The sequence below is a fragment of the Oryctolagus cuniculus genome, chromosome 18, assembly GCF_051225735.1.
Source record: "Oryctolagus cuniculus isolate XC-2025 breed Fujian yellow rabbit chromosome 18, ASM5122573v1, whole genome shotgun sequence".
Lineage (NCBI taxonomy): Eukaryota > Metazoa > Chordata > Mammalia > Lagomorpha > Leporidae > Oryctolagus > Oryctolagus cuniculus.
This window is the reverse complement of record NC_142884.1, coordinates 1423922-1450394: the sequence shown is the minus strand read 5'-3', so window position 1 is coordinate 1450394 and position 26473 is coordinate 1423922. Positions and strand designations below refer to the sequence as shown.

At 46.0% G+C, this 26473-nt stretch overlaps 2 protein-coding genes across 7 annotated transcripts in view; one reads left to right on the top strand and one right to left on the bottom strand.

Annotated features, from left to right (window-relative positions):
- LOC100345379 (uncharacterized) overlaps window positions 1-21087 on the top strand; it is a 42586-nt gene extending 21499 nt beyond the window's left edge. The window contains exons 1-5 of one of the 4 annotated variants that reach the window (XM_089319984.1): window positions 12557-12673; window positions 15276-15811; window positions 17901-18027; window positions 18532-18600; window positions 19659-21087. In XM_089319984.1, coding sequence (XP_089176110.1) covers window positions 15779-15811; window positions 17901-18027; window positions 18532-18600; window positions 19659-20269 — 840 coding nt within the window. In that variant the 5' untranslated portion in view covers window positions 12557-12673; window positions 15276-15778 and the 3' untranslated portion in view covers window positions 20270-21087. The other 3 variants (XM_089319983.1, XM_089319985.1, XM_089319986.1) reach the window with 3 other exon arrangements.
- ZNF772 (zinc finger protein 772) lies at window positions 4570-12442 on the bottom strand. 3 transcript variants are annotated; one of them, XM_070063462.2, is made up of 4 exons: window positions 11962-12442; window positions 11202-11397; window positions 9885-10011; window positions 4570-8316 (listed from the first exon to the last, which is right to left on the bottom strand). In XM_070063462.2, the coding sequence occupies exons 3-4, from the start codon at window positions 9916-9918 to the stop codon at window positions 7172-7174; spliced, it is 1179 nt and encodes a 392-aa protein (XP_069919563.1). In that variant the 5' UTR covers window positions 9919-10011; window positions 11202-11397; window positions 11962-12442; the 3' UTR covers window positions 4570-7171. The 3 variants fall into 3 exon arrangements, with proteins under 3 accessions (XP_069919563.1, XP_008247208.1, XP_051691260.1); XM_008248986.5 differs by having other exon boundaries at window positions 11359-11397; XM_051835300.3 differs by lacking the exon at window positions 11202-11397.
- Window positions 21088-26473: the final 5386 nt, after the last annotated feature.

Sequence of the window (26473 nt, the reverse complement as noted above, 5' to 3'; positions counted from 1 at the left end):
TTGATGGTATTTGGAGGTGGGCTCTTTAAGAGTTAAGTAGAGTTAGGTGAGGTCATTAGAGTGGACCCTGATGATGGGTTTCCAGTTTTACAAGAGGGAGAGAAACCTGGGCCATCATGCTCCCATTGCCTGCCCCATGTAATGTCCTCCACCTTGCTATGAGGCAGCTTGAAGATCCTCACCACGTTAGTAGCTTGAGGACTTTCTAGCCTCATAACTGTGAGAAGTTTCCTTTCTTTTTCAGTTATCCAGTCTGGTATTATTATAGAACTCACCAAAATTGCCATCCATACTTATTATTCCAGTTTTACTCCAAAGGATAAAACTTAGGAACAGCAAGGTGGAAAGTATATAGGGCAAGATCTTGGGGAGCATAGTCTGCTCTCCATGGAGTCAGCCCACATCACCCTCCTGGTATATCCATGTGTTCGGCAGCCAGGATGCTCCACCAAGCCTCAATATCCAGAGTTTTGACGAGGACCTTACTTTGTAGCCATGGTTGATTCAAGCGTATCCATATGACAACTCCATCACTAGCCAGTCTCCCCTCAGTGTTTGGTCTGGCTTAAAGGTTGAATCCTCTAATCACATGCTTGTGTCTTTCTGGTTTAGCAGCCCTCATTCTGAAACTTTCTGTGAGTCCACCATGAACTGTCATTTTTTAAAAAAATTTATTTATGTACTTGAAAGTCAAGAGTTACACAGATAAAGAAGGAGAGGGAGAGGAGGAGAGAGGAGAGAGAGGAGAGAGGTCTTCCATCCAGTGGTTCACTCCACACATGGCCACAATGGCCGGAGCTGCGCCCATCCAAAGCCAGGAGCCAGGAGCTTCTTCCAGGTCTCCCACGTGGGTGCAGGGGCCCAAGGACTTGGGCCATTTTCTACTGCTTTCCCAGACCATAGCAGAGAGCAGGATCAGAAGTGAAGCAGCTGGGACTAGAACCAGTGCACATATGGGATACTGGCAGAGCGGCTCTACCCTCTACGCCACAGCACCAACCCCCATGAACTGTCTTATCTAAGACTTCAAGTTTTATCATTGTTTTAGTTTTTTGGCAGAGTTTAATAGAATACTGATTACTTCTTCATTTAATAACTGGTAGGATTCTTTAATGAGGCCATCTTGAAGTTTTTAGTGGAAAGGCTTCTTATATTTATAATCAGATCTGTAGTATTAGTCTAGAAATATGAATTAAATGCCTTTGACAGGATGTTTTCAGATGTTCTGTTTCTTATTGACTGAGCCTGGCCTGTTGGTATCTTTCAATGAATTTTCTTCAAATTTCAATTTATTAAGAATAAGTTTTTAAAGCTGTTTATTTATTTGAAAGGCAGAGTTATGAAGAGGCAAATGCAGAGAGACAGATCTTCCATCCACTGGTTCACTCCTCAGATGGCCACAATGGCCGGAGCTGTGCCAATCTGAAGCCAGGAGTCAGTAGCTTCTTCCAGGTCTCCCACATGGGTGCAGGGCCCAAGGACTTGGGCCATCTTCTACTGCTTTCCCAGGACATAGCAGAGAGCTGGATCAGAAGCGGAGTAGCCAGGACTTGAACCAGCACCAGTATGGGATGCTGGCACTGCAGGTGATGGCTTTACCTGCTATGCCACAGCACCAGCCCCTTTTAAGAATAAATTTTTAAAACAATCAGTCAGCCATTATGTTTTAGTTATCTAGTATTTCATTATCTTTCCTTGCTCATATTTGTAATATGTGATTTCTCTTTTTTTCTGGGATGGCCAGAGGTATATAAGTTCTACTGATTTATTCAAGGTATATATTTTGGAGGTATATTGATCTTCTGTATGGATCCAAAAAAATAAAAAAAAAACTAAAAAGCATATAGAACTGATTTTCAATATGTTGGGCATTAGGTAGAAAGCAATATTTAATAAGAGAGAGCAAACAAATGATGTGAGACACATGCCTGTCTAAGGTGCCTGTGAAAATAAAACTTCCAGGCCCTCATGCAAAAACAGAGAGCCCCAGGTGCAGTATCTGAGTTAGGGAGGCAGAGCTGTGAGTCTGGGTTTGTCAAGGTGGTTAAGTCTATGGAGCAGAGTACAAGAGAGGAACTTTGTCAGCGTGCAGAGGGCTATCCTTGAGGATTTATCTGTGTATTAATCTGTTTATGCTTGGAGGAACCCACCAGGAATTGGGGAGATTACTGGGTACTGATCTGTTTATGCATGGAGGAACCCACCAGGAGATAGGGAGACTACTGTGTACTAATCTGTTTATGCATAGAGGAACTATGGGGAGACTACTGTGTATAAGGATTTGGTGGAATACTTTTCAAAGCTCATACAGAGACAAGAATAGTTCTTGCTAACCAGTTTGAGTGGAAAACTTTCATAATTAATGAAGCATCATGTAGAGAAAACCAAATGGCTGTATCTTGGTTGTGGGTGATGAATTAGCCTCAAATTTAATAGCACATTCTAAAAATGGTTGGGATCAAATCTTCCCAAAAGTTATATTGCTTCCATGAAACAGAAAGAAAATCAAGAGTACCAGTGTCATATTTAGAATCCAGCTCATTAGGAAGACATATTTACCTAATAAAAAAGGCTTCAAAATATACAAAGCAAAACCTGATAGAATTGTACAGAGAAACCAGTAAGTCTACTTTTATATTCAAAGATGTCAATAATCCCTTTCAAATAATGGACAGAGCCAAATCAAAAACAGAATATCAGTAAGGATATGGAAAACTTAGACAATATTATCAACCACCTTGACTAGTTGACACTTGTAGAATACTTCACCAAACAAGAATATAATATTCACTAATTCTGAGTTGACACACAGCACCTAACAAGACAGCCTGTATTCTGGACAATAAAGCAAGTCTCAAGGAATGTAAATAATTCATAAAGTGTTTACTCTAAGTGAAATTAAATTAGAAATTACCAGAAAGATAAGGAAAATTTGCAAATATCTGGAACTAAAATACCCTTCTTAAAAAAGGGCTGTGTATCAAAGGAAAAACTAAAAAGGAGATTAGAAAAGATTTAAACTTAAAATGAAAATACAACCTATCAAATTTTGTGGGTGGCAACTAAAACAGTTCTTAGACGAATTTTAGCATTAAGTATTTGTAAGTGTGCAGAGGGCTATCCTTAGGGGGAAAAAAAAGGTTGTAAGTAAGGAACCTCAGCATCCATATTAAAAAGTAGCAAAAGAAGACAACAAATCCAACAAAAGCTGAATGTAGTCATAAAGGTCAAAATGGGAACAAAACAGACAATAAGACTGACTGCTTTAGGAAGATCCTTATGTTTGGTAAATTTCTAGTCAAACAGAGAAATACCGATGCTGGTGTTGTGCAGTTAAGCCACTGCTTGCAATGCTGGCATCTCATATCTGAGTGTCAGTTCAAGTCCAACCTGCTTGACTTTTAACCCAGCTCCCTGCTAGCGCACCTGGGAAGGCACTGGATGATTACTCAAGTGCATGGGCCTCTGCCACCCATATGGGAGTTAGATGGTGTTCTTGGCTCCTGGCTTTGGTCTGGCCCAGCCCTGGCTGCAGCTGCCATTTGGAAAGTGAATCAGCAGATAGAAGATGTCTGTCTCTCCCTCTCTGTGATTCTGTCTTTCAAATAAATAAATAAACAAACCTTTTTAAAAAGGGGAAATACTGTATAAGTATAAACATTACTGGTATCAGGAACAAGAGGAGTGGTATCACTATAGATTCCACAAGTAGTAAAGTAATAACATGTGAATATTTAGAAAAAAAATTCACTTAAATAAAATATACTCCTTCAAAACACACGAACCATCAAAAGTCACTGTGGAGAAAATATATGCACATGCCATGCATCCCATAATGATGGTGTTACACTCTAAGAAATATACTGTCAGATGATGTCATCAATTTGCAAACATCCCAGAATGTGCTCACACAAACCCAGGTGGTATAGATCAGTCACTTCACGTGGCCCCTTGATACAATAAAGATGCTCTGTAAACATGAGCTGTAGGAGGCTGCTGCCAGCACAACATGGCATCCTGTTTTACATTTAACTTTCTTTATAAGTAGTATACTCTAAAATAATAATAAAAATATGGTATAGCAAGGCTGGCGCCATGGCTCACTAGGCTAATCCTCTGCCTGCGGCGCGGGCACCCCAGGTTCTAGTCCCGGTCAGGGCGCCGGATTCTGTCCCGGTTGCCCCTCTTCCAGTCCAGCTCTCTGCTATGGCCCGGGAGTGCACTGGAGGATGGCCCAAGTGCTTGGGCCCTGCACCCACATGGGAGACCAGCAGGAAGCACCTGGCTCCTGGCTTCGGATCGGCACAGTGTGCCGGCCACAGCGGCCATTTAGGGGGTGAACCAACAGAAGGAAGACCTTTCTCTCTGTCTCTCTCACTGTCCAACTCTGCCTTCCAATATATATATATATATATATATATATATATATATATATATAGTATAGCAAATAAAATAATTAGTAAAATAGTTTTTTTTTAACCAAGTACATGTACTGTACATAATTGTATGTGCTATACTTTTATACAGCACAACAGGTTCATTTATACCAACATGACCACAACACAAGAGTAGCATATTACACTTCAACTTTATACCTTTTACAGTGTCATTAAATGATAGGAAATGTTCAGCTCCATTATAAGCATACAAGACTGCCACCTATATGCAGTCTTATTGAACAGAACAGCATTAATGACATTATGACTATAAATATGACTATACTTAAGTTTTTAAAAATTATTCAAGTTTTAGTCTATCATGGAAATTAAACTTGCAGTTAGAAACTAACACACAGAAAAAAATCCAGGTCCACATAGCTTCATTTGGTAAATTGTACCTAACATTTAATGAAGAAATCATACCAATTTTTCACAAACTCTTCCAGAAAATTAAGGAGTACATCCTAACATTCTGTAAAGGTAGCATTTTGCTGACACCAAAGCTAAACTAGGCATCAAAGAAAATCAGAAACTAGTATCTCTTATGACTATATATACAAACATTTTTAAGAAAAATATTGGGGCTATCGCTTCTTGGCCTTTTGGCTAAGATCAAGTGTGTGTAATATTGGGGCTGGCATAATGGCAAAGCAGGTAAAGCCACTGCTTGTGATGCTAGCATCCTACATGGGCACCCATTTGTGTCCTCGCTGCTCCACTTCTGATCCAGCTCCCTGCTAATGGCCTGGGAAGAGTAGCTGGAAGACAGCTGAAGTCTTTGGGCCCCTGCCTTCCACAAGGGAGACCCATTAGAAGTTCCTGGCTCCTGGCTTCAGCCTGGCTCTGCCCTGGCCATTTCAGCCACTTGGGGAATGAACCAGTGGATGGAGGATCTCTGTCTCTCCCTCTCACTGTAATTCTGATGTTCAAATATATAAATAAATCTTTTTAAAAAAATAAAAAACTCAATAATACAGAAAATGAATACATATATCTTGAATGAGGATTACCCCAGAAATGCAAAGTTGGTTTAATACTTGAAAACTAGTCTATTTAATTTACCATTAAAAGACTGAAAAAAGAAAAATAATCCTGATCACTATAGTCATCAGCATCCAAAAAAGTACTCACAAATCCATACCTCCTTATATTTTCCCACTGCAGAGTTTCCTTCCATCTTTTACTAGGATTAGTCAGTGATGCCTATAGGATGTATCAGAAATGGTGGAATTTTACTTTCAGGTTAAGGTCATAAAAAGATACTGCAGTTGGCTCTTAAGTATGAGTTCTTTCTGGAACATTTGCTTTGGAATTGCATATAGCTCTCTACAGTGGAATACTTTCAGCAAAAGTACAAATGAAAAGAAATGAACTTCTGAAGTAGAACTTGGGTGAATAAAATCAATAGTGTATAATTAAAGAAGCCAGATACATTACACACTGAATTACCATATATTACATATATATGTACATATGTACACATATATAAAACATTCTAGGAAGTGTGGATAAGCTTATAGTGACAGTGATCAATGGTTGCCGGGGCAAAGATGAGGGGGAAATCAGGACTATTTATATTTACTCTAACAATGGCCTTAGCTCTAAGAGACACGTATGGAAGTCTTAAGAATTTCTGCAAACTCTCATAACAAAGCCACAGTGATGGAAACATATGTGGGTGCACTTTTAGGAGGGTCATTTTCCCTGTAGTATGCTGCAGTCCCCTTGTACCACCTATTGTTTCAGGTGACAGCCCATGATAGCTGCCTACCGAACAGACTTAAGGGATCCTGGCAGGTCCCAGTTCTCCTCAAGGAGCTGTATCCTCTGCAGGAGGACCTAAATGTATGCTGCGCCCAGGCACACTAGATTGTCACAACAATTTCAGGGTGACCTTAGCCACACCTGCTATCTTGACAAACAGACGAAACAAATAGGCTCACAAAGAATACCAATATATTCTTTCCTAGGAGAGTTTAAGCAGCAGTGTAACTTAGGCTGTCACTAGAATTGGAACTCTTTGCCATCGTACTATCACCTGTAAGACCAAGGCACAGAGCTCTGGCAAAAGCTTTTCATTGCTTCATGCTGGCAGAGATCAACTCAGTTCTCAATCCAGCCCACAAAGTGAACAGCATCCTCAAGATGTCCAGTCTAAAAATTAAGGCTTTTTTTTTTAAACCAGAATATGAGGCAGGAAATTTCAGGGTAGATGTCCTGAATGATGGAAAAACCCATCACAAGTGCCATATGAAGTCAATAGTGTCCAAAGGCTTCTCTACAAGCAGACCACAGAACAAAGTGTACATCCTCACGGCCTAAACTGCCTCATGGTTAAACCAGTGTGGGGCAGGAAGGGGCGAGAGTCCTCCAGGAGCCCACACCACCAGTTATTTCCTCTAGGAAAGGGAGGAGGACAGAGACCTGCCTCTTTGAGGATGTCGGGATGATGTGTGCACAAAGTGGAACCTGCCGCTATGCAGATAAATGGCTTCAGTCAGAGACACTGGTCAAGTAATTCCAGCGAGGGTCCTGGGCAGCTTCCAAAGAACAAGAAAGCTCCAGAACGCTTCCTATACAAGCGACACTCAAATCTCCCAGGGCGGGCAGTGTTAAGGTGTAAGATTAAACTTGACTGATGGCTAGAAGGCTACACACGAAGGCTACTGTGGGAGCTCCTTTCTGGTACTAGTCATTTTGTCAAACAAGGAGATGGCATATTCCTGGCTATCCTATGACCTTTCTCCAGTGTGAACTTTCCAATGCCGTACAAGGGAAGCCCTTTGCCGGAAGGCCTTCCCACACTCACTGCACTTATATGGTCTTTCTCCAGTGTGAATTCGATGGTGCTGAACAAGAACATGCTTATGACTAAAAGCTTTTCCACATTCGCTGCACACATAAGGCTTTTCACCATTGTGAACCCTTTGGTGTGCAATAAGGTCAGAACTTTGGCTAAAGAATTTCCCACATGCAATGCACTCATAAGGCCTTGCTCCAGTGTGGACACTCCAATGTTTAATGAGTCTGTACTTGTGACCAAAGTATTTCCCACATTCACTGCATTCATAAGGCCTTTCTCCAGTGTGGACACTCTCATGCTGAACGAGAGTGGATTTGTGGCTGTAGGCTTTTCCACATTCATTGCACTTGTAAGGCCTTGCTCCAGTGTGCACTCTCTGATGTACAATAAGGTTAGAGCTGTGATTAAAAACTTTTCCACATATGCCACACTCATAAGGCATTTCTCCAGTGTGGATTCTCTGGTGCTGAGCAAGGATGGGTTTCCGGCTGAAGGTTTTCCCACATTCACCACACTGATAAGGCCTTTCTCCAGTGTGAACTCTCTGGTGCTGGACAAGTGAGTCTTTGCGGCTGAAGGTTTTCCCACATTCACTGCATGTGTAATGTCTTTGTCCACTGGAGAAGCCCTCCTCACATTTGGAGGTACTGCGTGGCTTCCACTCACTGCGGGGGACCTGGTGCTGGAAAATGTTCGAGCTGGTTGGGAAGTCCATACCACCTTCTTGCATAGAGATCACCTGTGATGTTTGGACAAGGCAGCTGTTCTCAAGCAAGGCCTGGCTCTTGTTCCTTCTAAAGGGCGTCTCCCCACGGTGTTGCTGTTGGTGCTGGTGAAGGTTTGCACTAAACCAGAATTGTCTCCCACATGACACACTCATGTATGGTTTCTGCCCATGGTGTGCTTCCTGGCGCTCAGCCAATTGCAAAATGTCTTTCAAGGCCAGGCCACACATCTGATGGTGGGCATTCTGTATCAAAAAACCTCCCTTGCTGGTCCTGATTTGTGACACTCCTTCTCTAGGAACACCATTCTCAAAATGTGTCTCTTTATGTGCTATTCCACATGAACAACCTGAAAGCATAGAAATTCTGATGATGTATAAATTGACACAGTGGGGCCTCATAAGTGTGTCTAATACAATTAAGATGAAGGTCATAGGACTACTTTCAGGACAAGGGTCTGAGCTTAAGTTGAGTAAAGCTCTGCTGAATAGCAGTTGGCATCTTAGGTAATGGACTGGGGGAGGCCTCAGTCAGGAGAAAATATAAACAAGGGACAGAGCACAGGGAGAGGCGGGGTCTCCAGTGATGCCATTCACAGTTGGATTCCCTTGGCTGCTGGAACAGGTGAGAGTTGTGCAGAAGGCTATGTGCATATGCAAGGAAATCAAATCACAGCTGAGCAGATGATATTTAAAGACTACCTGGAGTATGCACATCTCATGACACATAAGTACAGGTCAATGTTGGAGAGCACTGCAGAGACAGTAGAGGGGAATAGGGCAGACATTGAGGTGTAGAACAGCCAGAGGCCACAGGTCAGAGCATGAAAGGCAAGTGTGTAAATGGGAAAGTTGACAGAAATAAGGCATATCGCACAGCCTTGGATAAAAACTCCTGTGGGTTCAGAAAGGTTAAGGAATGGTGTGAACTCAGTCCTAACACCCCATCTTTCCTCAGCTCCCTCACGCAGGGCACACCCACCTACAGTTTCTTTGTCAATGGAATCATGTTTACCCAATCAGGTACCCTGGACTCACTGCCCATCTCCAGTGAGGCAACTACAATGGGATACAGAAGAGACATGTCCTAAGGAAAAGAGAGGGCAGGTGAGTGGCCAGCACTGGTCTGGAGGAGCCACCCCATAGAAAAGAAAGCTAAACAGAAAAATTATCAGGGGCGGTGCTGTGGTGTAGTGAGTAAAGCTGCCATCTGCAGTGCCCGCATCCCATTTAGGTGCTGATTCAAGTCCCAGCTGCTCCATTTCTGATTCAGCTCCCTTCTAATGCACCTGGGAAAGCAGTGGAGGATGGCCCAAGTTCTTGGGCCCCTGCACCCACGTGGTAGACCCGGAGGAAGCTCCTGGCTCCTGGCTTCTGAACAGCCCAGCTCAGGCCATTGTGGTCATTTTTGTAGTGGACCAGCAGATGGAAGATCTCAAGCTGTCTCTCTCCCTCTAACTTTCAATAAATAAATCTTTAAAAAAAAAAAAAACAGAAAAAATTATCTCAGAGTAGGGTTAGTCCAGGTGTCCCCACAAATAGTGACCATACTGGTCCATGTAATTCCTCAGATAGGCAAGCCACAGGAAATGTCAGGAGGGGCAGAATCTGGGCTCAGAGTTGCCAGACATGGATATGGACAGAGGCATTCAATCTGAGAAAGGAAAAGATGGAAAAGAAAGAAAGAAAAGATGGAAATGATCCGCTAAGCTGACTGCAGGATGCTGGCTCCATCCCTATGAGTCTTTCGGACCGCAGGTGTTGGAACTGCTGAGGAGCAGTAGGCAGTACACACACAGCTGAGGCAGTTTCCATAGCACTCCTCCAGGGAACTGAAGAAGGAGGGCTAGGCTGCCCTAGGAAAAGGGGGAAGGGAAACATCTACTCCAGGATCCTGGGGTGGGTGTGACGGCCTTACCCAGTGAGGCCGTAAGTGCAAAGTTCTCCAGCATCACATCGCGGTACAGGAGCCTCTGAGCCTCATCCAGGAGCCCCCATTCCTCTTGGGAGAAGTGCACGAACACGTCCTCAAAGTTCACCTGCCCCTGCCGCAGTGGGGAGAGTCGAGTCCATCAACAGCCTCTCTCCTGAGGACCCCCATCCATTCCCCATGAGCGCACACCTGGGAACTCTCCTACCCAACTCCTCAATTCAGACATACCAGGACCAGATGCCACTGGCATCTGTTCTGTCACTGTGCTCCCAGTGTTCACTCTGTTCACCAAATAGCAACAACAGGGAGGAGGGCAGAAGGTACCATTTAAGCTCTGGGCTGGCATATGGAGCCCAAGTCTACTGCTAGCTAATTCTCCATGAGTCATTAAGATCATCCTTGCCAGACAACCAAAGCTGGGCATACCTTTCTCCTTTAAGACCAGTAACATGGCCCAGGTGCCATCAATCCACAGTCCCAAGCATATAATTCTTTGGGTCACAGCTGTCTCACAACTGGCCGGCTAAGCAATCAGTGACCTTCACCATCACCTTACTGGTTCACTCACTGCACAACCGTTGTGATGTGAAGATTCTCTCCTAAGCCCCAGTCTAAACATCATCTTCTACCTTTTGGATGTATTCATTCTGAAACCCTATAAAGAACTCCAGTCCCCTGTGTCCAGAATCTCACATGACCCCTCTACTCAGTATGCTTGGAATATCTCAGACTCCTCTCATGATCACAAATAAACTTTTCAAATCCACATGGAAAACTACTCTTACCACTGACTTGTCCATCTCAGCTGATAAAGCTTCTACCGTTCTAGTTATTAAGGTTAAAAAACCTTGAGGGTGATTCTTTTTCTTTATAACAGCATAAAATCTAATCATGTCGTGATTCTTCACAGCCTCCCATACGGCCTATCTGTCACCACTTATCTGGAATATTGTAGGAGCCTCCTCTCTGATCTCCTTGTCTCTGCCAGAATTTATCAACTCCCAAAAATATCTAGTCTGTTCTCTGCGTGGCATCTATGGGGAGGATAAGATCTAGGTCAGATCACTTCCCTCCTCTGACCCCATTGCTCACTGTGTTCATCAACAGCAACCAGGAGGTCGGCAGAAAGGCACTAAGCCCGGCCCAGACTTCTGCCAGCTAATTTCCCCGAGGTCTCCGACCTTTAGAACAGAAACCCAACTCCTCAGCCGTCATTTCCAGTCTGACTCCTGCCCCTTGTCCTTGGTTCCTACCAGACTTGGTGGAGACCCGAGGTTCCTTGGAAACTCCCATCAGCCTCACCTCCAAGTATTGCTCATGCTGGTTCCCGCGTCTGAAGCAGCCTCCCAGCTTCAGTCAAGTGGTTTTCAAGAATGGGAGCCCCCATATAACCAAGACCTGAACTCAAGACTCTAGGCTTGGGGTTCCCCAGGGTCCAGCATGGACAGCCTCCCCTCACCTGGACAGGGTCCATAATTACTTCTGAGTTCATGGCAACCTGTGGGAAGAGGGAGCCTGTGAAGGGTTAGCAACCATAAGGCTTAGGCTATCCCTGATTCCTGCTGAGTCCTAAGGTGGCCTGGGGCCAACTGTCAACCCTCAGCTTCAGTCTTTAGGGTAGCCTCCGAGCGACTATATTAAACCATATCTTACTGTGTCCTGTTCTCATCACCCCACAACCAACCCCCAGCCTTTCTCCTCTCAGCAGCCTAGGGAATACTCTTAAACCGTCTCTGATCGTGTCTCTCCTCCGTTGGAAACCTTCCGTTGGCCTCAGAGTGGACGCCAGGCAGCTCAGGATGACCATCCAGGGTGACGACTCCTCATACTCTTAACCCGACAGCTACAGAGGACGCCAGGTTCCGGCGTGCTCTAGCCGTGTGGCACCTCTACGTCTTCGCGCACGTAACGTCCTTCCACAACCCATCGAGCTGCCTGGCGACGGGGTTCTCCGCTGTCCTGGACGCAGGGGCCTGGGCTGCAGTTCCCCCAGGAGCCCTCATCTGAAGCTTGTACGATTCAGAGACGAGGTCGGGGCGAGGACCCGTGCACTCACACCCACCTGCGCCGAGTCCCTCGGCGCTGCCGCCGCCATCGGAGACAGGTGTCAGGAGAGGGGACCCGCGATCCGCCTCCTAGAGGCCAGCTCTCCCTGGCAGCCACTGCGGAGCGCCAGCCCCGCCTCCGCTCGGGGCAGACACCGCCGCCTCTCACGGTCTCCCTTTCTCGTCACCCTCGGCCTGCACTGCCTTCTCACGGACTATGACAGGGAAGTCAACCACACGTCGGCCAGCGGCGGGCACGGGAAGTCCCGCCCCGGGGTCGTCTGCAGGAAGGGACTCGCCCGCTTGCCGGGCCTGCGTTGGTCCCACCGCCGGGTCTCCTGGGTAGTGTAGTTCCCGCGGCCGCGAGCCTAGGGACGCCTGCAAGTGGGACGCGGCCCCAGCGGCCAAGGCGGGGTATCGCTTCTTAAAGGCGTCACATCTGTACTGCTGGTGAGCGTAGTCTGTAACAGCACAGAAATATTTAGAGGTCTATTATGTCAGTCTTCCTTAGGCAGAGAATGCTCATTAAAAAAAAAAAAAAAAAAAGGCAAGTATCACACCATATACTAATGTCACGCAGACTTATATAGCTGGAAACTGATTCGTGTTGTGAGCAGCAGACACCTTAACTGATCACCCAGTTCACATTTGTGTCTTCCCACAATGCCGTGTTTTATTGACCATTCCAATCAATCAGCAATACGGGATGCCGGCGCCGCCGGGGGACGGGTAACGTACCACGCACAGCGTCAGCCCCCCAAGATGATGATATTTTATAATATCAAGGGCGGTTAGTAGACTAAGAAGTCACAGGCAGGGGTGGGTGCTACGGCAAAGTGGGTTAAGCCCGCATCTGGTTTGGAGGGCTGGTTTGAGTCCCGGCTGCTCTGCGTTCTGACCCAGCTTCCTGCTGATGTGCTGGGGATTGCAAGGTGTCCGGCGCATAACAAATCTTCCCAGGCAGACGAATCAATTAATTCACAGGCTTTTATTAGGATTCCGCTCCCGGGCGAGGTTCCTCGGTCCCAACAGAGCAGGGACCAGGGAAGTCGCGCGGCAGAGATTGGGAGAGCTCCTTTTATAGATTCAGGGCATGGGGGTTAAAGGTTGAGGCAGGTCTGAGCCTTACTGGTTGACCTTTAGGCACCCGCGGGGACCTTGACAAGGACTTTTCTTCCCTGGAAGTACAGGTAGGAACTTTCCATTCCTGGAAGTGTAGGCCTTCCCTCCTTGCAGATCCCAAAGCTACTAGGGATGTGCAGCAGCAGGTGATTCCACGTGCGTGAGCCCCCACCACCTGTGTGGGAGACCCAGCTGGAGCTCCTGGCTCCTGGCTTTTGCCTGATTCAGCCCTGCTGGTGTGGCCATTTGGCGAGGGACCAGTCTCTCTGTTTCTCCACTTCTCTCCCCTGCCCCCAGTCATTCTACCTTTCAAATGAATATTTTTTTTAAAAGGAGTCACAGCATATTGAAAGTTAACAAACTAGTTCAAAGGAGTGAGTGAAGAGATAACAGGGTTGGTCCGGCAACCAAGTCTCAAACCACAGGCAAAGGTTTCCTTCAGTGACCACTACTTTTCAGGTTGGGGGTACAGAGATGCTGAGAATCTAGCACTGTTCTTTCCTCTTTTTTTAAGAAAAAATTTATTTTCATTTAGTATGAATGGGAGAAGTAGGAAGAATTGACTAGAAAGTTATATAGCAGAGAGCTGAACACTGAATTCACAGTCATGTCTGGTTCCCAGTGTTACTCTTTTCCCTATCCCCTGGCCCGGCCACTGTGTTCTTCTTCCTATTACTCGAAGTCACCAGATTTTTTTCGTGCCTCATCACTTAGACACTTATTCTACCTTTTTTTATGTGACTATTTGGGACTTGGCTCCTCTATGGTTACCTCCTTCGCATTTTTCTGGTCTGCAGTTATCACCTCCAGAAAATATCAGCCACATGTAACCCATCTGAAGAATTGTCCTCTGACGTTCAGTTTCAACATTTCTTAAGTTAGCAGCCATTTCTTGAACCTTCAAGGGAGGAGATAGTCTCCAGTCCTGAAGGAGATCTGGCTAAAGATAAGGTCTGGGCTTCCAGCTTTGATGTTCTCATTTCTTACAGACATGGGAATAGTCCTAAAAGTTGGAAATACAACTGGATTCCAGAGTTATAAACAACAATTATAGGCCAAAATATGTTGATATTGTTCTTTTAAAGTATCCTCATGGAATTTATTTTATGAATTCAATATTAGTGAATCCTGTTGTAGATAATCATTTCATCTAAACTAAATGATTCAATACTTGGGTTTCCCCTCAGTGGTCAAGTTATTTGAAATTCCACACATAGATGAATCGATTTGTTCTGTTGAGGCACCCATTTTTATTACTGTGACAAAATAAAGCTACTTAGCCTTTTATTTTAAAGTTTTCACATGTTCAGCGGAGTGTTGACAAGAGGTGTACATCTTGCTTTTTAGTTAAAAAACACATCTGTGAGATAACCATTCATGATAAATAGTTTCTTAGGCATTCACTCTCCTTTGTCCCCTCATAATGCCTGGCACACCCCCTGGAGCTAATACCCGAAAATTTTGAGAAGCAATCTGCAAGTGTCTTTATATTTTTAATATCTGTGTAGATTTCTACAATTGATATACTTATTTTTGTCATATTCCGAGTTTTTCATAAGCTGCATTATATTGTATGCACTTTGCTATGACTGTATTCTACAACATGTTTGTTAGATGTGTTCACAAAGGTTCAAGTCATAGTGGTCAGTTTATGATTTATCTATAATCTTATAGGTGAATGATTTAGAATCTACTCTTCTAATAGATGGTTCTGATGCCTACTGTCCTTCTTGAACACTGATTTGAAATGAGCATGGTTTGAAGGAGGAAAGTAAATACTTAAGATTCCCAACTATCTGTATCTACAATTCAGAGCCCTTTCTTTCAGGTTTTTTGTTTTTGTTTTTGTTTTTGTTTGAAAAGCAGAGTTAGAGGGAGAGGGAGGGAGGAAGAAAGTGAGAGTGAGAGAGAGAGAGAGAATGAGATTGAGAGAGAGAATCTTCCATCCACTGGTTCATTCCCCAAATGACCACAAGGGTTGGGGCTGGGACAGCTAAAGCCAGGAGCCCAGAGCTAGACGTGGGTGCAGGGCCCAAGCACTTGGGCCATCTTTCACTGCTCTCCCAGGTGCATTAGCAGGGAGCTGGATCGAAGTGGAGCAGCCAGGTCTCCCAACAGGCGCCCATATGGGATGCCAGCGCTGTAGGCGGCAGCTTTATCCCTTATATCACCGCCGGCCCCAGAACCCTGTATTATTCTCACACTTCAGGTATTGCATCACTGAATTTTCAACTGGACATCCCTTTGCCAAGGAAAATTTGGAAATGTATACGCGGTTCAGCCTAAGGAAGCCAATTACTGTGGCCCTGAAGAACCGCAAGTGCTTGGAGAGAAGGAAAACTCAGCGGAGGGAACCTGAAATCCATGCCAGTCCGCAATAACGCAAGAATCCCACTCTCCGGGTGCACAGCCACGCCCACTAAAGTTTGATGGCGCCAGAACTACACTACCCAGAAGGCATTGCACCCTTCTGCCAATGAAAACTGACGTTCCCGTGCCTGGGCGGGCCTTCCGGCGTCGCCGTGGCGAAATCATTTTCCTTGCTCCAGAGAGGTCATTTTGCGTTGAGGTGAGGAGACCTGGGAGGTGCGAGAAGAAACGGGCTGTGTTCACCACACGGAGTCGAGTGTGAGGCTCCTCGGCAGTGCCCAGAGCGAGCGGGAGCGGCCCTTCCCGCCGCGGCTCCCGGCCACGCTCTGCTCACGGCATCTGATGGCGGCGGCGGCGTTGAGGCGCCCGGCTGAGGTAAGTTCTGCACCCTCCGTGCCCTGAGTGAGGGAGACCTGCTAGCGTCCCTGCAACCCGGCCCCGGGGTTCAGGCGCGTGAGGCGCTCGTGGCCGGTGTGAGGAGAAGGAGTGCGGAACAGAGAGGAGGCAGGATACGAACTTGCAGCCGCAGCGAGTTTATTCAAGAAAAATCAATGCGCAGAGGCGGGGGACCCACTGCCAGCGTGCACACCGATGGAACCAGGCTGGGACTTTTTCTCTCTCTTTGTTGTAAATAATCATTTATTTATTTTGAGAGGCAGAGTCACAGACAGAAGCAGAGACAGAGAGGTCTTCCATCCGCTGGTTCACTCCCCAGATGGCTGCAATGGCCAAGGCTTGGCCAGGCCGGAGCCAGGAGCCAGGAGTCAGGAGCCAGGAGCAGATGGCCCCATAAAACCTAGTTGTGCAGAAACATGGGGTTATCTGAGTGTGCTCTGATGTTTGCATACCGAAACCACCCAGTGGTGCATTCCTTACAGCATTTCCCTGTTGTTAGCAAGGCATGACTGCCGGAGGTGGAGGACGTGGACGGAGGACCAGCTGAGTGGCATAGATTTGCCACTGCGGGCTCAGGAGGCTCTCTTGCCCTTTTGTCCGCTCCTTGTGGAGAAAATGAAAGGCCAGGCAGGCTGATGGAACAGCTGCTTTGATGCCCAAGTTCCCCTGGACTCCAGTGTAGAACAATGGAAAGACCCGTGTCCTAAGAGTTGCCTTCTGACAACTACATAGCAGGCAGCCACGTTGCCAAACTTAGCTGCTCCAATTCCTCCTGAATTGATTTACAAAATAAGTATTGAAGCACTGATTAATCAAGATTCATACCCAGGGACAATTAAAACAACATGAACTCAACAATTAAATGATGCAAACACTTAATAAAGTTGAAAACTTAATAATCTGCATCTGATTAAAATCAGATTCTTAAATATTGTGTTCTTAGCTAAAAGGAATATTAAAAAACATTCACGTGATTAAAACCTGTTATCGTATTTGCACTGAAAATGTTAACAGAAGCAGTAATTACATGTGCATTCAGTAAGAATTGATAATTAGTCACTGACACATAGGAATGGGTTTGATCTAACACTGCTCCTATTGGGTGGGTACCATTATCATCTCCCTGTTACGGATGACAACACCGAGGTACAGAGAAGTCAGGTGCTTGTCCACAGGTACCACTGAGGACGGAGACGCAGATGGTAGATGGGAAGGCACACTGACCCCACCGTCTGTGAGAGGAGCTTGGCCAGTCCTTAGGGACATTGTTGCCTGCTTTTCACAGCTTCGCTTTTGTATAGGAACCTATGGCTGCGTCTCATTTGCAGACCATGCAGAGACAAGTGGAGGATGTCCTTAGTCTTCACCCATCTCAGCTTGCACATGCTGGTCTCCAGGACTGTGGTGTCCTGGGATTCTTGGCTTGCTCTCCTCTATCCTTCTGAGCTCCCTGGACAGTGGTCTCACATAGTCAGAGCCTTGAATATAGACCAAGGATTATATGGATAGAGTCCCATTTTAAGCAGTCAAGGACGTGAGGTTTAGAAGGTTTTATAGCCATAGTGATCAACGATGGAAAATCTGAAGGGGTGTTTAACCTAGCAGTTGAGATAGATGTCCGTGTTCCATGTTAGCATGTCTGGATTTGTTGCCTGACTCTGGCTCCTGTTGGTGTAGACTCTGGAAGACACCGTCTTGATGGCTCAAGTCATTGAGTTCCTCCACCCATGTGGGAAATTTGGGTTAGTTCTGGGCTCCCAGCTTCAGTTTGGCCCACCCTCAGCTGTTGCAAGCATCTGGGCAAGTGAATCAGTAGATGAGATCTCTCTCGCTCTTTTTTTCTCCTCTTCCTCCTCCTCCACCTCTCCACTTCTCCCTCTTTTTCCTCCTCCTCCTCCTTCTCCTCCTCTTCCTCTTCTTCCTTCCTATTTCTTCTTTCTCTTCCTCCTCGTCCCATTTCCCCTCCAAGGAAGGGGCTCAGGAGGGGAATGGTCGTAAGCATGGATGTTTGGGAGGCTGTCCAGAGTCCTGGGGAAGGAATATAAACGCAGCTCTCCCCGCGTGGCAGGGCTTCGTGACCTTTGCCGATGTGGCTGTCTCCTTCTCCTGGGAGGAGTGGAATCTGCTGGATACAGCCCAGAGACACCTCTATCGCAGCGTGATGCTGGAGACCTCGGCCCTTCTGGACTCATTAGGTGAGATTTTTATGCTCTGTCCCAGCTCTGGGCTGGCTCTGCTGTTTCTCATTTTCCTAAAGGCAGGACTATCCTCCTCACCGCTGGGCCACAGACGCCGCTTCCTTCTCCAGTGTCCTGGAGTAGGGATTGTAGGTATAGACCTGGGCTGTGCATACACCGCTTTCTCTCCCTAGCTGCCCCAGAGGCCTGCAGGAAAGGTTTTGGGGGCCAGCAGTCCTGCAGTCAGCCTAATGGATTTCACCGTGTCAGCTTCTCCATGGCCTGGTAATGCAGTACAGGTGCATGAAAGTTTTGTGCCCCTTTCCTTTGACTGACCTACCTTGGGTGTGCCTGTACTGGGATGTGTTCACACTGACAGGATCCCTACTTGACTGGGTAGTTCCTGCAAGATGCTTCTAAGATTCTGTCTGTACTGTGCATTTTTTTCCTGTGGTTTGTCATGGGATAGGTCACTCTGGCCCAGTGCTGGCCACTCACGTGTCCTGCCTTTCTTTCCCTTAGGACTTAAAGCTTCCAAGACCCATGAAATTGTCCAGCTGGAGTTGTGGGGACAGCCCTTTACACCAAGAGGTAATTCAGAGGTGGAGCTGGGGCGGGGGCCAGGATGTGCTCAGAGAGGCTTCAGACCATGCCAGGAGTTTTCCAGGGTGCTCATGTTTTGGTACCATCTTTTCTTACCTAGTTGCCTAGTTACCATTGCTATTTTCATTTTGACCCAGGGCTGTCCCCTACCTGTCTGTCTTCCATGTTTCACATATTCTCCAACAGTGGCTTTGACTGAGTATGCTGTGTGGGGTGTACTTGTCCCTGACTAGTGCTTGAACACTGGCTGTTCAGTAACAGTCAGTTTCTCTGGACCTGGGTGCACCCTTCTCCCCTGTTGTTATGGGTCTCCAGTAGCTGAGGCCCTACATAAAGCCGTCTGCAGAGGCTTCATCTCCCTGTGCCGCACCTGGCCTGTGTCCTTGTTGCTCGTGAGGTCTTCCCACTCTGTGAGCTTGCTGAATTCAGTTCTGCACAGCAGGCACTCCCCCATCCTGACCTCGCTTCCTCATTCTGCCAGCTAAACCAGGGACTCATTACTGAATGTGTCAGACATGCACTTGTTAGGGTGCTGCCCTCCCCCCCCGCCCCCCGCAATGTCATCAGGATTCCTTCATATTCAGGTCGCTGGCCTGGAGGGGACACTGCGGAGGCGCCCTGGGAACAGAGGGTTTCTGTAAACGAAACGCTCCGCACAGACCCTCACCAGCACCAGCAGCTCGACTGTGGACAGAAAACCTTAAACACAGAAGAGGGGCAGGCCTCAGCATGGAAGAACTGCAGAGTACACTTGCCAGAGAAACCCTGGCAAAACGGGGAGGGTAGGAGGGATTCCCTGACCAGCTCAGGTCTCCCCAGGCAGCAGGGGACCCACAGTGGAGGAGAGCCCTATGGGAGCACTGAGAACCAGGAGGCCTTGTGCAGTGGGAAAAGGGGTTACAAATGCAGCGAATGCGGCAGAGCCTTTGGTCAGAAATATTTACTTGTTCAGCACCAGAGACTACATACTGGAGAAAAGCCTTATGAATGTAGTGAATGTGGGAAATTATTTAGCCATAAATCCAACCTTTTTTTACACCAAATAGTTCACACTGGAGAAAGGCCTTATGGCTGTAATGAATGTGGAAAATCCTTTAGCCGAAATGCTGACCTCATTCAACACCAAAGAGTTCACACTGGAGAAAAGCCTTTTACATGCAATGAATGTGGAAAAGCTTTCAGGCACAATTCTACACTCGTTCAGCATCACAGAGTACACACTGGAGCAAGGCCTTACGAGTGCCCGAAGTGTGGGAAGTGCTTCAGCTTCAACTCCAGCCTCATGAAGCATCAGAGAGTTCACACTGGAGAAAAGCCGTATAAGTGCAGTGAGTGTGGGAAGTTTTATAGCCACAAGTCCAGCCTCGTTAAACACTGGAGGGTCCACACTGGAGAAAGGCCTTTTGAGTGCTGTCAATGCGGGAAGTTCTTTAGCCAAAGCTCCAGCCTCATCCAACACCGAAAGGTTCACACTGGAGAAAAGCCTTTTAAGTGCAGTGAATGTGGGAGATTCTTTAGCGAGAACTCCAGCCTTGTTAAACATCAAAGGGTTCACACTGGCGTGAGGCCTTACGAGTGCAGGGAGTGTGGGAAGTTTTATCGCCACAGCTCCAGCCTTGTCAAACACCGAAAAATTCACACTAGAGAAATGTCTTAAGAGTGTGACAATCGTGGGAAATCCTTTCACCAGCGTTTCAGCCGCATCCGACACCAGGAGGTTCGCACTGGAGAGAAGTCTCGAATACAGGACATGGGAGAAAACCTTTGGCTGTCCCTCCAGCCTCATTCAATGCTGCACAGTTCGCAGTGCTGCAAGGCCTTATGAGTGCACTGGATGTGGAGAAAGGCTTAGGTCAAAGGCCAAAGTTCAGAGTGGAGAAAAACATCAGGAATGGAGGGGACTTGAACGTTCTGAGAGTATCCTTTAAGAGGGGTCCAGAAATTGATGACATTTGTATAAATATGCCTTCTGGGTACAGGAAGACAATTACTGATACTCAGCTCATCCCAAGAAGCCTGGAAGCTCCAAGAGGAGGGAGCCCTGTGTTCTTGGCTGCATCAGTCTGGCGTGGAATTTCCTTCTCACTGCGTGTAGAGGGCGCTGGGACCAAAGGCCTTTGTTCACACTGAGAATGTTGCTATTTTTACTGAATGCTAGATTTTTCTGAATACATATTACTTCATTTGCTGTATATTAGAGCCATCTCCAGAGACTGAGAATTGTGTTCTTATAATTTTGTTGGGGAACAGGTTTCCAGAGCTCCTGATGCTGTATGCTGGAGATTGATCCAGGTGTTTAAATTGTAAAGAGTCTGTCAAAGTGTGTTCTGAATGGCTAGGAATTTCACATTTGTTCCTGTAGTATGTTAGATATGCAGTGTCTTCATGTCAGCCTGACACTTTGTATGTAAGTATATGATGAGTCATTCATTTTAGCCATTTTACTTGGTATTAAATTGTGGTTCTTTTCCTTAATTAATCACTGTTGAGTATTTTTTTCATGTGTTTGTCACTCATATCTTTTTAAATGAACAGTCCATATTTTAAAAATTGGTTTCTTGTTGTTTTATAATCTAATATTTCTGGATACAATTGCCAGTATTTTTCCACAATCTGTGGCATTTGTTTTTATTTTTAAAAGTATTTATTTATTTGAAAGGCTGAATAACAGAGGGGAGAAAAGTCTTCCACTCATTCCCCAAATGGCTGCAATGGCTAGGGATGATCTAGGCTGAAGCCAGGAGCCCAGAGCCCCATCCAGGTCTCCCATGTGGGTGGCAGGAGCCCAAGTAATTAGGCAATCCTCTGATGCATTCCCAGAAATACTGGCAGGGAGCTGGATTGGAAGCAGAGCAGCCAGGAATTGAATCAGCACTACAATATGGGTTGCCGGTGATGCAAGCAGCAGCTTAACCCAGTGCACCACAGAGTTGACCCCTGGAAATGTTTTAAGCTTTTAAAAATGGGGACAGCTACCAGATTCCTGTGGTTGGCTTGGATAAACCCCCATCTTTAGAGGTCTCATAACAGACCTGTCCCTTTTGACATTTGGTATAAACCTATTCACTTCTCAGACCCTCAAAGAAAAAAAAAATGAACATAACACCTTGTTTGCATTGTCTGTATTATTTTTAAGGATTCATTTATTTATTTGAAAGGCAGAGTTACAGAGAGAGAGTGGGAGAAACAGAGATCTTTCATCTGATGGTTCATTCCCCAAATGGCTGCAGTGACTTGAGCTGGGCTGGTCTGAAGCCAGGAGCTTCTTCCAGGTCTCCCATGTCGGTGCAGGGGCCCAAGGGCTTGGGCCAAGTGCTGTTTTTCTAGGAGCATTAGCAAGGAGCTGTATCGGAAATGGAGCTCATTCAGTTAGTAGAATGCCTTGCACTTTGTTCTTTCTTAAAATTTATTTTATTTAGGAGGCATCAGTGGGGCTGTCATCCCTAAAATGTCTACAGCAGCTAGGGCTGGGCCAGAGTGGGATCCACCAAGAACAGGGAGTCCAATCCAGGTCTCACATAGGTGGCAGGGACCCAAGTACTCAAGGCATCTGCTGCTGCTTCCAGGGTGTCCATGAGCAGGAAGCTGGCACACAGCACTGTAACATGGGTTGTGGGAAACGCAAGCAGCGCCTTAATCATTAGGCCAAATGCTGATTCCCATTTTATTCTTAATATTCAAAGTAGCTTTGGTATTTGGGGTCTTTTGTGGCTTCATATGAATTAATTTTGTTCTTCATTTTCAACTTTCTTTAATTATAAAGTGGGTTGTTCATATGAGATCTTTTTTCTTTTAATTATAGCCCTTGGTCCGCAAGATATTCTGTTGTTAGTCTTTTTTCCTAAAGTTTTATTTTGTTTTACATTTAAGAACTTGGTATTTGATTTAATTTTTGTTTAAGGTATAAGGTTTGGGTTGATGTTCATTTTTCGCTTGTGAATGTTCAGTTACTTCAGTACCATTTGTTGATGAGACTGTCATTCCTGCTGAATTGCTTTTGCCCCAGATCAGAGACCAGGAAGGCAGGTGTGATGGCTGCCAGACTATCTGAGGTGTAGGCGGCCCCCGCAGGGTTGCTCACACGGTGGTGTCAGGAAGCACCCGTAGTGCAAGCTGCCGGGACCAACAGGGACAAGCCGGATATGGGCTGCTGGGAGGCCTGAGGAAGCAGGAGGTAGAGCTGCGAGGCCTACGCACCTGCCCTGTCTTCAGCAGAGATTACACTCTCCTCTACACAGTGCTGACCATGTCGACTCAAATAGGATTCTCTAGACCTTCACTTGGAGATGGAATCCAGACTGAAAATGAGCTCCCCGTTCACAAAGCCTCAGGAAACTTACCTTCATTGTCAGTTCATTTTTAGCATAGTGAATATAGGTTTTAGAAATTTTTAGCAATGTAAGAATAAAATGTATCTTCTGAAGATTATCATCATGTTGCTAAATCTTGTATTATTGGTTTACCAATTTTTCAGAGGACATCCTAAATCTAAATCATATATCTAAAAAATGTTTATCATGTTATACATGAATGAAGATTAATGACCAGTGAAACAAAACACTGTGTTTTTTTTTTTTGAAGATTTATTTATTTGAAAGAGTTAAATAGAGAAGGAGCGGCAGAGAGAGAGGTGTCTTGCATCCACTGGTTCACTCCCCAATTGGCTGCAATGGCTGGAGCTGCACCTATCCAAAGCTAGGAGCCAGGAGCTTCTTCCAGGTCTCCCATGTGAGTGCAGGGGCCCAGGTGCTTGGACCATCTTCTACTGCTATCCCAGGCCATAACAGAGAGCTGGATCGGAAGTGGAGCAGCCAGGTCTCGAACCAGTGCCCATATGGGATGCCAGCACTGCAGGCAGCAGCTTTACCCGTTACACAACAGCACTGGCCCCAAAGGTATGCTTTTAATTATAATAAAGAGTTTATAACAGTTTGAAACTTTTTAAAAAAGATTTATTTTATTTACTTGAAAGTGTTACACAGAGAGAGGAGAGGCAGAGAGAAGGAGATCTTCCATCTGCTGATTCACTCCCCAGTTGGCCGCAACGGCTGGAGCTGCGCTGATCTGAAGCCAGGAGCCAGGAGATTGCTCTGGGTCTTCCCACATGGGTGCAGGGTCCCAAGGACTTGGGCCATCTTATACTGCTTTCCCAGGCCACAGCAGAGAGCTGTATTGGAAGTGGAGCAGCCAGGTCTTGGAACTGGCGCTCATATGGGATGCCAGCATTGCAGTCGGCAGCTTTACCCACTATGCCACAGCACCGGCCCCCAGTTTGAAAATTAAAATCTATGAGGGGCAAGTGTTCAGCCTAGCAGTGAAACCACTGGTTGGAATGCCCACATCCTATAGTATAGTACCTGGGTTCAAGTCCCAGCTTCATTCCTGATTCCAGCTTCTTGTTAACTGCACACTGCAATTCTTTGAAAAATTATGTAGTATAGATTTTATGCATCTTTGTATGCATGCATGTAGTTGAGACCAGCAGCTGGTATCTACATATTTTTATCTGAATTTCCACTTAATATAAGTCCCAAATTTATATATTTCCTCCTCCCAGTTGTGGACTTTCATATTTTTGAGTATGATATGCATAAAGAAAATAACAAATTTACATGGCCAGTTTACTAGCTATTTCTAAACTTAACATCTGTTTAATTATTGGCCAGGTGAATAAGTAAAATATTCATTGTACTCCGGAAGTCTTATGTGCATTCCTTTTTTTTTTTTTAAGATTATATATTTATTTTCAAGGCAGAGATAGAGAATTGGGGCGGGGGGAGAGAGAGAGAGAGAGAGATCTTCTATCTACTGGTTCACTCCCCAAATGGTTGCAATGCCTGGGGCTGGGCCAGGCTGAAGTCAGGAGCTTTTCCTCGGTCTCTCATATGGGTACAGGGGTCCATGTACTTGGGTCATCCTCCACTGTTTTCCCAGGAGCATTCACAGGGAGCTGGATCAGAAGTAAAGCTACTGGGACTCAAATTGGCACCCAAATTGGATGCTGGCACTGCAAGCAGAGTTTTAACCTGCTGCACACAGGGCCGGCACCATTTTTCTGATAATTTTAACATCCATGTGTGGACACATATATATGTAGTGCTATTTTTTTTTTAAAGATTTAATTTATTTATTTGAAAGGCAGAGTTTCAGAGAAGCAGAGGCAGAGAGAGAGAAAGAGAGAGAGAGAGATGTCTTTCATTTGCTGGTTCACTCTCCAGATGGTGGCAAAGGCCAAAGCTGGGCTGATCTGAAGCCAGGAGCCAGCAGCTTCTGCCAAGTCTCCCAGGTGAGTGCAGGGTCCAAGCACTTGGGCCATCTTCCACTGCTTTCCCAGGCCATAGCAGAGAGCTGGATCCGAGTGGAGCAGCTGGGACTTGAACTTGAGCTCATATGGGATGCCGGCACAGCAGGTGGCGACTTTACCCGGTACACCACAACACCAGCCCCTTTAGTTCTATTTTGCCATTTGTATTAATGGAACCATCTGAGTATAAGAATTATTGTATGACTTATTTCATGTGATCAACATACTTGTTATTTCACTTTCATTTCTGCATATTTATCGTTTCTATTTTCAGCTTTTTATAGTATTCTGTGATATGAATGTATGAATAAAATACATTTTACATTCTCTCTTTGAAGGTTTTTATGTACTTTTCTGAGGTGTTGGAAGTTGAGCGTTGCTACTGTAGAGATACCTTCCACGTTTCCCAGTTCGTGCACACTTGTGTATGTGGAGTATGTATCGATCACGAGAATTTGTTTTGCACACACTTGAACAGGGTTACACTGACTGTGTAACGTGGTAGTTTGCTAGGACCTGCAGAACAGAGTCTCGCAGAGTGGGGCCTTCGCTAACAGAACTTTCTCTTCTCAGGGCTCCGGGGGAAGGATCCTGTGGCCTGCTTCCTCCCTGTGCCCTGCCACGGCCTTTCTTCTGTGTGGCTGCATTCTTGTCAGCTCCTTGTCCTGGGAGAACAGCAGCCCTGTTGCCGTGGGGCTCCCTGGGACCTCACTTAACCTCCTTTCTCTCCTTATAGGCCCACTTAAAATATTGCCACATTGGGAGTTACGGCTTCAGCATAGGCTATCAAGAATGAATTTCTTGATAAATGAATTTTTATTAGCCAATAGTGAAATATAAAATGTATTTTCTTAACTCTTCCATTTTTATTCCTAAATCTTACTGACTTCTGTCTTTGAGAATTGCTTACAAAAGTTTCTTTTATTAAAGCAAACATTATTTTTTTTAAGTTTTTTTTTCTTTGTATTTGAAAAGTGGGAGAGAGATATTGGAAGCACTCCCATTTCCTGGTTCGCTCCCCAGATGCCCCAACAATGAAGCCTGGGCAGGCTGAAGCTGGGCCTGGGATCACAATGAAGGCGTCTTCCCTTCCCTTTTCACGTTTTGGCTGACAAGGGCTGGCCGTGACTAGGGAATAATAATGTCCGTGAGAATCCCAGGAGCCTCCCGAAAGGAGATGACTTGGGAAGGCAGGGCTCGCACCTGGCGGAGAGGGTCTGCAACCCTCCATTGCAAACAGCTGAACCCCATCATCAGGCAGCCTCGCCCAGTGGACCATCAGAAGCAAGTCCGACAGTCTGCCTAACTGGCCGCTGAGTGCGCTTCCCCTGCAGCTACCTCTCCCTTTCAAACACTCTGCGGGCTTGCTGGGAGGAAGGGGCATGTTCTGGATCCAGACAGCACGCTCTTCGCAAAATGGCCGGCTCAGAACAAGCTTTCTCCTCTTCCCTGCTCTGATCTCTGGTGAGGTGGCTGTCCAGGGTTCTGTCCCACAGCCTGGGTGAGCGGGCCAGGACCAGGACTCCTCGAGCAGCCCAAACCTCGCCTATTACCAGG

What these genes read in the sequence shown, in the direction of transcription:
- ZNF772 (XM_008248986.5), bottom strand. Translation starts at nt 11,994, where the DNA reads ATGGCGGCGGCAGCGCCGAGGGACTCGGCGCAG. An exon ending in CGCCGAGGGACTCGGCGCAG is followed by an intron (nt 11,398 to 11,961) that starts GTGGGTGTGAGT and finishes CTCTTCCCACAG; the next exon opens with GTTGCCATGAACTCAGAAGT. An exon ending in TAATTATGGACCCTGTCCAG is followed by an intron (nt 10,012 to 11,358) that starts GTGAGGGGAGGC and finishes CCACTGCGGCAG; the next exon opens with GGGCAGGTGAACTTTGAGGA.